General features: G+C 39.9%; 2 protein-coding genes across 2 annotated transcripts in view; one reads left to right on the top strand and one right to left on the bottom strand.

The window, feature by feature from the left end:
* Positions 1-1315: 1315 nt before the first annotated feature.
* On the bottom strand, positions 1316-10556 carry UBA5 (ubiquitin like modifier activating enzyme 5). The gene is made up of 12 exons (XM_066556005.1): positions 10382-10556; positions 9345-9390; positions 9161-9250; positions 8338-8447; positions 7840-7926; positions 7191-7275; positions 6268-6372; positions 5971-6098; positions 5442-5577; positions 4902-4977; positions 4017-4123; positions 1316-3439 (listed from the first exon to the last, which is right to left on the bottom strand). The coding sequence occupies exons 1-12, from the start codon at positions 10525-10527 to the stop codon at positions 3356-3358; spliced, it is 1200 nt and encodes a 399-aa protein (XP_066412102.1). The 5' UTR covers positions 10528-10556; the 3' UTR covers positions 1316-3355.
* A 238-nt stretch (positions 10557-10794) lies between these two features.
* ACAD11 (acyl-CoA dehydrogenase family member 11) overlaps positions 10795-13036 on the top strand; it is a 28997-nt gene continuing 26755 nt past the window's right edge. The window contains exons 1-2 of the mRNA XM_066555992.1: positions 10795-10999; positions 12801-12900. Coding sequence (XP_066412089.1) covers positions 10863-10999; positions 12801-12900 — 237 coding nt within the window. The 5' untranslated portion in view covers positions 10795-10862. The remainder of the gene's footprint in view (positions 11000-12800; positions 12901-13036) is intronic.

Genomic DNA, 13036 nt, shown 5'->3' with positions numbered 1-13036 from the left:
AAATTATTTGAAACCCTACTATAATACCTCAGAGGCAACTAATGTTAATTTGATCCAGTTTCAAAAATGCAAATGGCCTTCACTTCAAAGGAATACTTGCCTTCCAAGTGTTTTTTCTCTTTTATAGTAGAATTAAATATTACTCATTTCAGCCCTTGTTCTGATTAGGAGGAATTTAGTATTTTGGTAATGCAGTAATTTGGCAAAAGAAAAGGTATATAAAATTGACAGCACAAATATAAAACCCAAATTTGATTTTTAAGGTTTTGTTGAAATCAAAAATCAAAAATAGTTACTGAAGGTGTTACAATAGAGGACTAAGAGTAGACACTTTGAAATAGCTCTCTGGATATTTTCCTCTTATTCAGAAAATGGGTTTATAAACAAAGCAAGGGTTTACCACTCTATTTCAACCACCTTAGAAAGTTTTAAAAACTGGAAAGTTTTTTGCAGGATTGTCACCAACTGAGAAGAGGGGCAAAAGGATAGACGAACAAATACACATGCAAAAAATCCCAAACAAAAATGCCCAACCCCCCTCCCCTCCAAAACCTCAACCTACTCAGCTTGTGTGTGTTTATGTTGCCTGATGTTCTTAGACCCAGTAATTCTCTCCTCTAAAGAGTTATCAGATGCCTGGTCTAGCTTGTCATGTCTATTCTGATTTTAACAGGTACAGTGGTACATCTTCCTCTCCTAAACAGTTTCCCTTATTGTAGCTAGTTTAAATAAGAAGTTACTTTCTAGAGCCTCAGTGTTACTGTTGCTGAACTGTTACTCTTCTTCCATTGAACAACTTCTCTCCAACTTCCTCATCGGTTATAGGGTTGGTTTTGGAATAAGAAAAAGAATTAAAATAAAAAATGAGTCCCTCAAAAGCAGCAGATCCCAACCATCCATTGTCCTTTAGCAAAGAGGGTGAGGAATCCTTGTGCCTACTCTGTGAACCCAAAGAAAGCTTATGAGACAGCTTCCATGGAGCTGTACCTCATGGACAGCAAGGAAAAGTCATTTCTATATATGGGATATGCCAGATAATACTTCTTTGTAGAACTCCACCTCAAAGCAGAGGGTCACCAGTTTCAATGGAGATTTAATTATACTGTCAGAATATCAACATCTTAATAACATTCATGAGACACTGTAAAAACTGAACACTTTTATAAGATTGCTGAATAAACAAAGCTGGACTTAATCATGGCAATGTACTTCGATTTGTAAGTTCATAACCAAGGAAGCAATAAATATTCTCTTGTGTTTTACAGTTAGAGCACATTATCTCATTATCTTTTTAATTAAAAAAAATCCTTAGTGCTGCATTTTTGGATGCTGTTTATTTTTAAATAATTTTAACCATTGACACATACAATTATTTTAATACAATTATTCATTTTCTGATTATTTCAAATTTTTCTTGTATATACAAGTTGGAAGTCTAAAAGTAACACAGGAACCATTTTGTGTCCTCTCTAACAGGGCATACAAAAGTGCATTAATTCCCTCATAAAAGTTTACTTGAAGTTGCCTCTCATAAAGCTGTCAATCCTGTGATAGCAGCCATGTCAGCCAAATAATTAAGAGTCAGGATGAAATGAGCTGTTGTAGAAATGAATCAGCCATTTCCCTCAGGATCTCCAGATCCACACAGCTGAGTGCCTGACTTCTATTGTTCCCAACAGAAAGGTGAAAGTCACAGAGAAACGTAAGTAACACATAAATTGACACTGGATCAGGCTATCATAGACTTAGTGACACAGATTCAAGTATCTACCTTTTTAATGGTCTCATTATTCTATTTCCTGTCTTTCTTTGCAGTTCATTTCTAAAACCTGGTTCCTCCAAAACAGAACTCAATCCAAAAAAAGCGACTTCAATTTTGCAGTATAATGCCCCACACTCAAAACACACCCAAAATCTCCTTCACTGGTTTCAGAAGTGATTTTTCTGTGTATAATGCAATTTGATGTCAGCTGTGAAGGAAACTGATTTTGAATTTTGTAACCATTACTTAGAAATGAAACATTTTTTAAACTAATTATTAGTATAACTAACAGATATTCATTCAGCTGCCCTAAGAAACAGAAGCACCACCATGGTATTGCTGTCTGTTTTCATTTTAGTGGGGTACTACTACTACCAATACTAGCTGGCTCTGTGTTGGCTGCATCACGTTGTGGAGAAGTTTTTTGAAGAGCCTACTTTGGAAATATTTGTACTATACTGCCAAGGCTGAAATAATGACCAAGTTCTGGATCAGATGCCCACAGTAGTTAAAATATTTGAAACTGATCCTTCCAGTTCTGCAGGGTACTGGTGCTCCAGGATGCAAATATTTACAGGTCAGTTTAACACATGGCCATTTAAAAGGTTGTATGACTGTACTTAAACTTATGTCATTTATAAGACAAATACAACAGGTGAGCTACTCCAATAAAGATATTTGCAAATCTAAAAATTTAGAGCATCTAATTTTAGAAGGCTTTCTATGCAAACTCAGACTTACATTCCTTAATATAGCCCACATGATGGAGAGTGATCTGAATTATAGCTCAATTTCCAGTAACCAACAAAAATATAATATTTAGACTTCTGAAAAGGTAGACAAAATCTCCAGTTCTTTCCAATGTTGCTCATAATTCTGTCATGAAAAGCATCTGCCAGACAAAATAGTGGCATGCTGCTAATGTAATAATACCAGAAGACTTCACCTTCTTACAGTATACTCAAAATATCACATACAAAACATAGGCAGCTGTTTAAGGACAAGCAGCAGTAAGACACTGATAAAGAAAATTCCATCCCAAGGATATTTAAGGCAGATGAAAAGGCTTATACGTTCTCGTTACTCAGAAAAAGAAGCCACAGCATGATCCATGCCAAGACTTTAGACCAGTGAATGACAACCAAGTACAAGTGCCTGGAAACTCAGGAGCAGCACCATGAGAGAGGCATTATCATCTGCCCTTCACCCACTCAGCCCACTCCAGCAGATTTCATCTTTCCCTTGGCCTGTTCTATGTGCTATTCCCATCACATGATAGGGTATATAATGTCCTGTGCCTGCTTTTTTATTTTATCCAGGTACTTTTATTTGCCACTGAAATATCTGGACACTAGCAATGCTAAGAAACTAAAATTTAACAGTAGCACGGCTCTATCTGTTAATAAAGACATGATGAGAAAACAGAATATAAACAATTTAAGTCTGTGTCCTTCCTGCCCCTCTAACAGTTCTGTTTCATCAGAAAAGTAAGCTTCAATGGAAGTAAAAAAAAGGAAAAAAGTAAGAAGTCTGGTCTTCTCAAAATCCAATGTCCATCCAAACTCGTCAAAGTTGTACTTAATATTTGTTTTTCTACATGTTTCTCATTTTGGCCATGAGTTCTTCTAGGCTTTCTTCAGACTCTGCTACTGTCTCCCCAGTTATTGAATTCTCTTCCTGTTAAGAACAGGAAGAAAAAGATGTCAACAAAAAAAAGTAAACAAAAAACCCCCCACAGATCAGGTTTATTGCTGTTACACCACACCATTTTCCTAAAAGCAGGCACTCAGTAGTGAGATTAGGCCTAAGTGATTATAAGATTCAATTGTAAATGATTTTGACTAGGAGGTAGAATGTTCTTACTGCAGTACATTCAGATTCTATGTTCCCCAGGTATACTCATTGCTCTTTGACTAGTACAGCTTTTACAAGATATGTATGGGAAAAATTAATTAGTCAACAAAATATCAACTGAGAAATTGATATTTGCTGTCCTTCCTCCAGCCCCCAAATGCATTAATTCCTATCATCTCAGCAGTACATTTGCACTAGCATCCACACTTAAAGAAGTATCTGTCCCAGAACACAAAACTGGATCACAGAAAGGGATAATCAAATGAATTGAGGTCACATTTCACTGGAATTGTTCAAGATGGAATTCTGTTCTAGGTTTAAAGGGTAACCAAACTGGCTGGTATTATAAATTTAATCTACAATGAGTATTTCATAAATTCATAAAGAATAAGTACATTACCTTGTCTGGGATAGTATATGCTACACTAATTCCCTCAGGAAGCTCAGGTACTGGGCCAGATGCAGCCTTCAGCTCATCTTCTGAAATTTCTGATACTAATTCAATGCCTTTGCATTAAAAGGAAACTAAAACTCCATTAGAAGTTAGAAGAAAAAGTTCTTTAATCACCAAGTTATCACAGTAAGAAGAAAGATGCAGCTACTTTCCAAAAACAGAATTAAATTAAACGAGAAACACCTTTGATTTCAACAGCTTCATTGGTAATGACCAATAGAAAATATTTTCCCTTTAGAATATATGAAATAATTCTATATAGGCAACTTATGAACCAGAATGGCATCTCTTCCTTGTCCTTACTATTTAAACTTTACCGTAAGGACACTTATCCCAGGTGTAAGATAAGATTATTTTCTATAGCATGTAATAAACAGAACATATATCTCCAGTCTTAAAATAGTTATATAAAACATATTTACCATTCCTTAAGATAATTCCTTCTAATTTAAAATCCTCAGAGGAAAGTAAAAATCTATGGGATGCCTCAGCACAGTGGTTATGGAAATGACAACTGCTCTTTAGTATATTTAAAAGGAATATGCAGTTAATATATCTTCTCATATCTCTCTCATCTTCAAACCATTTTCTGAGAAAGTTTTTTCTTCAAGCAGCAGTTATATTTTGAGCCTAAAACCTGCACATTGCACTAAAAGCATACCATCAAGTTGTGGTAAAATTACTTTCAAAACCTGGGAAAAGCCAAAAGTGATTACACAGTGTAAGTTATAAAATATAGGAACTAAAAAAATTCTATGTACCCTAAACTGTGTTCACCCTAAATGAATCTCAGTGTTGGGAAAATCATTTAGTCTCCATGTGATGACTTACCCCAGTCATTGTCTTCATGTACTATTTCTTCATCCTTTTCAATTACTTCTTCTTTTGGTCTTGCAGCTTCTTTTTTCTAGAGGAAAAACACAGAAAAACAATCCCCTCAATACCAAGAATTTAACAGTCCAATTTCCAAAAACAGCAAAGAAGTTCAAGCCTAATAGTCACATTTCTTCCAATATATAAGATAAAAAGTTTCTAAACGGTGACTGCTTAGGAGCAAAAAGGCAGAATACCTGCAAGTTCAAAAAAAACCACCAAACCCATTAACACTCAGAAATATATGACTGCTAAAAAAGTTTGCATTCAGTTAAGTAGTATTTTCTTCTACATAATTGTTCAACCTTCCTTCCTACCCTTTACTTTAAGGTAACTGTAAGTACTGTATATTTAGAAACGTGCAACCATCTGAAGATGAGTGCTGCCAACTGGAGTAGATATGAACATTTTCTTTTACTACAGATTTGCAACTTGCTTTGTTCTCTAAGAAAAGGGAAAGAAAAAAAAAAATGATCCACAAACTCAAATCATTTTTACCTTATAATTTTCTTGCTGTTTTCTGCAATTGTGGTCACTACACTGGGGGTTTGGCTTCATAGACATAGTTGGGAAGAAATCCTGCATCGCATTGTAACCAAGATAATAACTCACAGTACCAAAATTTAACAGGTATCTAGAAACACAGAGAAAGAAGGAGCTTGTAATAGAGGTACAAACCTAAAACTTCAGTTGATTAGGGAATAATTCTTCCTCAAAGAACTTTTAGAATACACTTCAGACTCATGGAGTTGTAATGTGAGTTACTGTAATTGCCTTAAATCCAGTTATGCTGTAGTCAGCTGGCAACAGAATAACTGGATCAATACAGAATCCCATCTTCTCATGGTGTGTGAGAATAACTCAGCTACAGGCAAGAGAAGTAATTTATTCTTTGTCCATATACAAAATTCCAAAGACAAGTCAGCACTGTAGCATTTTTTTATGTATAATGATGTCAAATCAGAGCACGATTAAATATTTAAATATTTCACTGTACACATCAAATAGCAACAATTCAGTCACTTACTTGAGAACATTTTGCACAAGCATTCCTGCCACAACACCCATGGTAGTAGGAAGACTGGCTGCACAAACTCCTTCTCGTTTCAATGTCTTCTCATCAATATTTGCAGCTACTACCAGTGGAGGAGCACACTGAAGGGCAATAGAGAAAGTAAGCTGTAAAAAAGCACTCAAGAAATCACACAGAAATTTAAGGTACTGCATCAGCTGTGCCAGGATCTCTCTCACAAGGCCAGCTAATCTTCACATTCCCAGTCGCACTCTAAAAGGCAAGAGAGCAATTCAGCAGAGCACCACGTACCGCAAAACAAGCGGATTCACCAGGGATGATCAGCTGGATGTGTCCTGACACTGCATTTTCACTCACTCCAGACTCCATCCAGATTTGTCCAAGTTCATTGCAGGCCTTATAAACACAGAAACACAAATATCAGCACTGCAGAAGTTTAATGAAAAGAATAGGGACTCAAACAATTGGGAGTGATGAAACACATTCATCTCCCTGATTTCAGGCAAAAAGGCTACGGTCAGAAAAAAGTACATCAAGAGACAGAAATTAATTTGCTGCTTGATTTGTCCTTTGATAAATAAAGTTGCCCTCATGAAGATAGCCCTTTGTGCTTTCCTGAGGATCTGAGATGTTCTAACAATACAGACATTAGAGACCTAGTTACAGCACAGTACAGAATATAATTCCACAAATTATTTTATAGGCTTGGGTACAGTGTAGCTGTGTGCCTTCCCTGCCTGCAATTTATGGATCAAGTCAGCTGAAGGGTAACAGAAAACATACATTTGGCATATATCTTACATTGGCTACTACTATAAAGAAAAAGAGTTTGATTAAATAAACAGCATTTTTAATATACAGAAAGTCACATGAGGTATACAGTTAGCTATAGAAAATCTTTTTAAGTTTGTAAGATTTAACATACCAGCCTTTGAAAATACTGTTATATAAACAGAGTAATTAGAGAAGATAGAGTTTATGATACTTCAGTCTTTTACTAACCATTAGCTGATAGCAACTTCAAAGTCTTAGTGATATTTATACACATAAAATGGGTTAATAAGAACTGGGTAAAAGCTCAGATTCTTCAAGCCAAGGGGGACATTTCTTAGGAGATTGTTTTTAAGTTCATGTCTTTTCTATAGTTCCACAACTCCTAACATATTTCTAGGAGAAAACAGCCTGCCACAAGCTCGTGCCTTTGGTGGCCTTACAGTGTTAATTGCCATGCGAGCTTCAAAGTTGTCCACGCAGCTCAGAACCAGATCCACAGGCTTCCCTTCCTCCAGTGCACCGTTACTGCAACGAGCATCAGAAATACACATGAAATTGCCAGCAGAACAAAACACCAACACGGCAACCAACATGCTGCTATAGAGTACAGAAGCCCAAGAAAAGTGAATTTCTAACAAGGCTTGTGCAAATGCAGTACAGGACACAACCAGCATCTTAGATGTGCAGTAGAAACAACACCATGCTGAGGCTAGGATTTAAATATATGGGCATTTTAGACTGTTTTATATAGTGTGCACTCACAGTATGAAGTACTGGAGAATTGTATCTTTGTACAACAGAACAGCAAACGGTGTAAGTTATTGCAGATCTCTAGGAGATCCACTAGTAACTACTTTCTTCTTCATTTTATAAATCATACTTGAAAATTACTACAGAGCACTCAAGATATGATCTGATCTGTTTTCCATAACAGATCTGGACAGGAATGTCTTCTTATACATATATTTCCCAGAGGTTTTCAATTAGAAGTTTTTAAATTGAAAAAGAGCCCCAACAAGAAAAACGGGAGACTGTGTAGAACCACACATCAGCAGAACTTAGCAACATGCTAAAGTTGGGGAATTTTACCGTATTCTATCCATGAAGTGCTCAAAGTTGTCCAGTGTTGTGATGTTGTAGTTATGTACTTCAAACTGAACATCAGGATTAATATCCCTTATGGAGGAAATAATAAGAGTCAGTGGTAAAGAATACAGTGATAATTTGCATTCTTCTCCCTAACTTCACAAGTCTTGCTACAATCTTAAGTTTCCACTCTGAACTCTAGAATTCACCCATATTTGTGAATAATTCACATTAGATAAGAAAAAAACCACAACATATGGAAGTGGCATCGTTTATACCAAACTTCTGAGCAAAACTGGCTTTAACCAAAAAGCAGACTCACATTAAGGTTTTGGCCAGTACAAAAATGTCTTTGAAGTATCAATCATCCCCACAAATATTTTATGCTCAAATTCCCAAATTAGATCATGCTTCTTTGCAAATGATTAAGAGTGAAACACTGATTTTCTAGAGCAGCATCCTGGCTCAAACGATTTTGATACCCATTTCTCCAAGTTATACCTCAAAGTATGTTCTGCTGCTTGCACTTTACTTAATCCAGCTTGATGAGGTTGGAAGAAGAGTCTGTTCATGTTTGCCAGTTCCACTTTGTCATAATCAAACAGAAGCAGCTACAACAAAGATTGTTTAAACATGTGTGAATCTCCAAAAACTCTGCAAACAGAGCACTGTGGCAATTTTGAACAACAGAACTAAATCTAAAACCAAAGCCATAGAAAACTCCCCCAACCAAACTCCCTCCCTCAGAGGCCCATTCAGTTCACATACAAGAGGTACAAACATCATAAGGATGTGAAATACTGAACCAATCTGTTAAGTCATTAAAACTAAGAATATTCAACAGATTAACCTATATGAACAGTAACACCTCTATTATCACCTATATTACTTGCTGCCACATGACAAACTAATGTTTGTGATAAAGATTTCTGTTTGTCATCTACTACATTTCAGTTGCATGATATAAACTTGGTTCTTATAAGACTTTATGTGAAATACCCCCTCCTCTTTCTTTATTTTGTTTTCCTTTGGCAATAATCCTTTTGCAGCACAAGGATTAGAGAGATGGGTTCATATAAGAATATGGAGAGGACAAACATCCAAACAAGAATCATCCATGTGATACAGGATCAAGCCCTAAATAAATGAATTTACCAGCATAATAAAATGCAGACTTGTCATGTGTGATGTTTACACAAGTGCTGTTCTTGAGTACTTTCTTCACAACATTTTTCTATTTGGGTAAAATCAAATCAAATTCTTTACGAAGAGGACTGGTCCATCTACTATAAAGATACACAAGAACAAAAAAAACTCTCATTACCTTACCAATGCCACACCTTGTCAGCATTTCAGCAGTCACGCTGCCAACGCCTCCCACACCTACTACTGCAACTGTGAAGGTACGGATTTTCTGTAGGAAGGAATAATGTACACATCAGTATGCCAAAAGTGGTCCTCCCAAGGAATAAAAATGTAAACAGTGTTTCATTACAGATAAATCCTACCTCATAGTCTTTGACAATCCCCATTCTTTTTAATGCCATCAAGCGACTACAAAGAAAAAAATGCAATGTTAACACAGAAAATGTTCTTTATGTTTCTAGCAACAATTTTGCTTTTCACGTACTTAAAATCACTTTTGCTTTAGAAATAACCTCACCAAGCAATAAACACAAGCCTGCTGTTCCCACTGCAGTTGTGATTGCCAGCTAGGTACAGTCTGAGTGACAGAGTAGATGCTTTCCTATTTGCCCCAGAGTCCTAACCCTACAGAAACTCATGCACCTACACCTCTGGTAATATCATGAAATCAGGAGGACAGAGATATTTTGGTAAATGAATCCCTGATAATCCCAGAATGAAAGGTGACACTTTTTTTTTTTCTGGTAATGAACCATATGGCAGCAAACTAGTGAAGACTTCCACTGTTTTTTGATAGATTTGATTAGATTAACACAACGTTAAAAAAAAACATAGAGACCATCAGGTTTTGAGAATAACTGAAAGGGTTTTAAAGTAACATTTTTATCCCTTTATGGCATTTTTCATGTATTAAGGAAAAAAACAAAAACAAACCCAAACTAACAAAGCCAAAACCAAAAAATCATCAGATTTCTAGAAGGGAAAGGGTCTCTAAAGCTCAAGAATTCTATAAACCAACTTCTAAAATAGGCAATTTGGAAAAATGAGAATAAGACCTCATATAATACCAACACCTGTCCCATTTACTAGCAACCTAGCTGAAAAACAAGGTTTTCAGATTTTCTCCCTCCCCGCCCGTACTGTACTGTAAAGCATGAAAATACAAAGTAACCCTGACATCCAGCCCTACCAGGTGGGAAACCCGAGAGCATCCCTCCCGGAGCCCCTGCCTCCGGCACTGCCCGACACCCTCCTGAGCACACCTGCCCCCATCCCTGAGATTCCCACCCGTCCGAGCCTCTCCGGCTCCCCCAGACCCACCGTTCAACCCACGGCCTCCCCCTTGCCCATCCTCCACGCCCCGACAGAGCCCCGCAGCCCCCAGGGCCCCTCAGCGCACCTGTAGGGGTTCGAGTCGGTCACCTCGGCGCTCATGGTGTCGATGCGGGCCCGCGCCGCCGCCCGCCCACGCTTCTCCCGGGCCAGCTCCTCCTCCAGCTCCCGCACACGCCGCTCCAGCCGCTCCAGCCGCCCAGGATCCGCCATAGCAGCGACACGTCTGTGCCTGGCCCCGGGAGCTTCCGGGAAGCGCCGGGGCGGAGCGGAGCGGGGCCAGCCCTTCCCGGGGCCGATCGTTCCCGGGGCGGAGCGGGGCCAGCCCTTCCCGGGGCCGACCGTTCCCGGCGCCGCCTCCTCACGGCCGGCAGCGGGCGGGGGCTGAGGGGCGGTGGCCGCCGGGGCGTTACCTGCCTCCCGAAAAAGTCGTGTTCGGGGAGAAGCCGCCTGGCCCGACAGCCAGGGGGGCTGCGAAGCGCTTTCCTCGGCGGACCAAGGCGCCTCCGGGTGACCCGGCCGGGCGGGCTCCGGCGCGGCCTCCGAAGATGGCGGCGGAGCCGGGCACTAGCGAGGTGCGGCCGCAGCACCGCTTCGACCTGGGCAGCCTGGAGCGGTACCTGAGCAGCCGCTTGCCCTGCTTCCCTCGGCAGCCCGCGGGCGCGCTGGCTGTCAGGCAGTATAGGTAACGCAGGTGACATCGGTGACGGGGCACTGACCCTGGTGGCGGGGCCGCCGCCGCTCCCCTGCCCCGGAGCGCCCGGGAGGGGCGGGCAGAGGAGCCGCTCGCTGCCTCCTGCCAGGGAAAGTGGTCAGAGGACGAGCCCTTTGCCGTCGGGATGGCGGGCAGCAGCCATCGATGGATTTTTAAGATGCATTCTGACTTAGTCCAATTAAGGGCATGTCCCAGCTCACCCCTTGAGCTGCTGGAGAAGTTAAAGTTCGCGGTGGCGGCCGTAGTGGCCTTTGTCGCACTCCGTCAGTGGGCGGGTTGTGTGTTGGGTCGGCTTCCCGCTGTCCTCAGAGTACGCCCACGATTGTTTTATTGCCTACACATAAATCGCAATTGATCTGCTCCATCTTTAATTGCACAGTGAATAGCAATGTTCACAAGTACACACATGGCTTAAGAAATCAATGGTAAAAACATCAGGCTGTCACCAGGTAAGCAAATGCACGAGAGCAGCGTTAGGATGAGCTAGGATTCCCGTTACTGCCCGGGGAGCATCATGCAGTGTGCCAGGGAGGTGCTACACCAAAAAGCCTCTGTTCCATAGAGCACTATGTTCGTTTGCATTCAGCAAATCAGTGGTGTGGCTGCACGACTTCATGTCATGGACTAACTATTAGAAGTAAAGTTTTTCTAAAAAATAAGGATTAATTCCTTTGTAGGCATGACCTTGACTAACTTATTTGTGGCTATCACCAAGAAACAGTGAACGCTTTTCATTGTCTTCTGATGTAAATATAAAACATTAATTCATTCAATCCACCCTAATCTTCCTACATACCTCAGCTGAGAAGACTTTAGGAGGAGCCTGAGGAGAGTAGCTAATAGTAAAATCTGCTAAAATTTTGTTAGTGTTTATGCTTTTACTTCTTGGTCTTGTAATTACAGTTTAAGGCTTCAGCTGGCCTAAATTTGTTTTGTTCCAGGCAGAGTATTGTCAGTCAAACTTTTTAAACTATTGCAAACTGTGCCTTAACTGCTTTGGGGAGAATGGAAACGTAATGGGAAGAATGATGGCAAAAGTTCATTTGATTTTTGTTTTCCAATAGTTGTCTAATTGTTTATTGGTCTAGGTCAGAATGCATCTTAAAAATGAACAAGAATAAGGAGAGAAAAGCATGCAGATTAACACTTGAGGAAAATAAGGATCAATGAGCCTTGAGGAGAATAAGGATCAATGAGTTTGATTAGAATGTGATAGACAAGGTGTTATGAAGGGTTTAGCTGGGTTGTCCTTCTCTGTTACATGTGATTGAAATGTCTAATTTTCTTTGTGACTTCAACACGCATTCTTTAAAATTTTACAGTTCCTATAGGCTGTACCTTAAGCATAATCTTTGGATGTGATAATCAGGCTGGCAGACAGTGGGGCTTGGTACTAAAATCATCAGTAATTTAATCATGGAGTAGAATCTTAGAGTGGTTTGGGCGGGAAGAGACCTTAAAGATCATTTAGTTCCAATCCCCTTGCCTTGGGCAGGGACACCTTCCTCTAGACCAGGTTGTTCAGAGCCCCTTCCAGCCTGCTTGAACTCTTTCAGAGATGGGGGATCCACAACTTCTCTGGGCAACCTGTTCCAGTCCGATTTGGAAAAAAAACCACAACACAAAACAGCTCTGGAGAAGATGCTTTCCTCCATCCTGCCATTTTGTTCAGATCAAGTCACAATGCATTTTGCAAGTATCATTTCTGTTAGAAGTTTACAAATTTGTAAGTACTTGAATTTTTGAGTAATTATAATCTTTCTCTCTGCAGCTCAGGCCAGTCAAACCCAACCTTTTACCTTCAGAAGGGTGGGCAGGCTTTTGTGCTCAGGAAGAAGCCCCATGGTCCCCTTTTACCTGGAGCACACAAGGTAAGTAACATTCTTCACTGAGCTCCAAACACTTTGTTTTGCATGTGACCAGGGTCTATACATGGTGGTCCAGCACACTGATGAATGTGTCCAGAAATGCAGTGAGTGGCTGGATTATTTCCCACATTCTGTGCTC

Source organism: Molothrus aeneus, chromosome 1 (genome assembly GCF_037042795.1).
Source record: "Molothrus aeneus isolate 106 chromosome 1, BPBGC_Maene_1.0, whole genome shotgun sequence".
NCBI classification, from domain to species: domain Eukaryota; kingdom Metazoa; phylum Chordata; class Aves; order Passeriformes; family Icteridae; genus Molothrus; species Molothrus aeneus.
This window is presented reverse-complemented; position numbering and strand designations above follow the sequence as displayed.

Excerpts from the sequence above, each read along its gene's own strand:
- UBA5 (XM_066556005.1), bottom strand. The coding sequence starts at position 10,527 with ATGGCGGATCCTGGGCGGCTGGAGCGGCTGGAGCGGCGTGTGCGGGAG. Across the intron at positions 8,448-9,160 it reads CAAGGTGTGGCATTGGTAAG|CTGCTTCTGTTTGATTATGA; the intron begins GTAATGAGAGTT and ends TCTTTGTTGTAG. Across the intron at positions 7,927-8,337 it reads GCAGCAGAACATACTTTGAG|GGATATTAATCCTGATGTTC; the intron begins GTATAACTTGGA and ends TTCCTCCATAAG.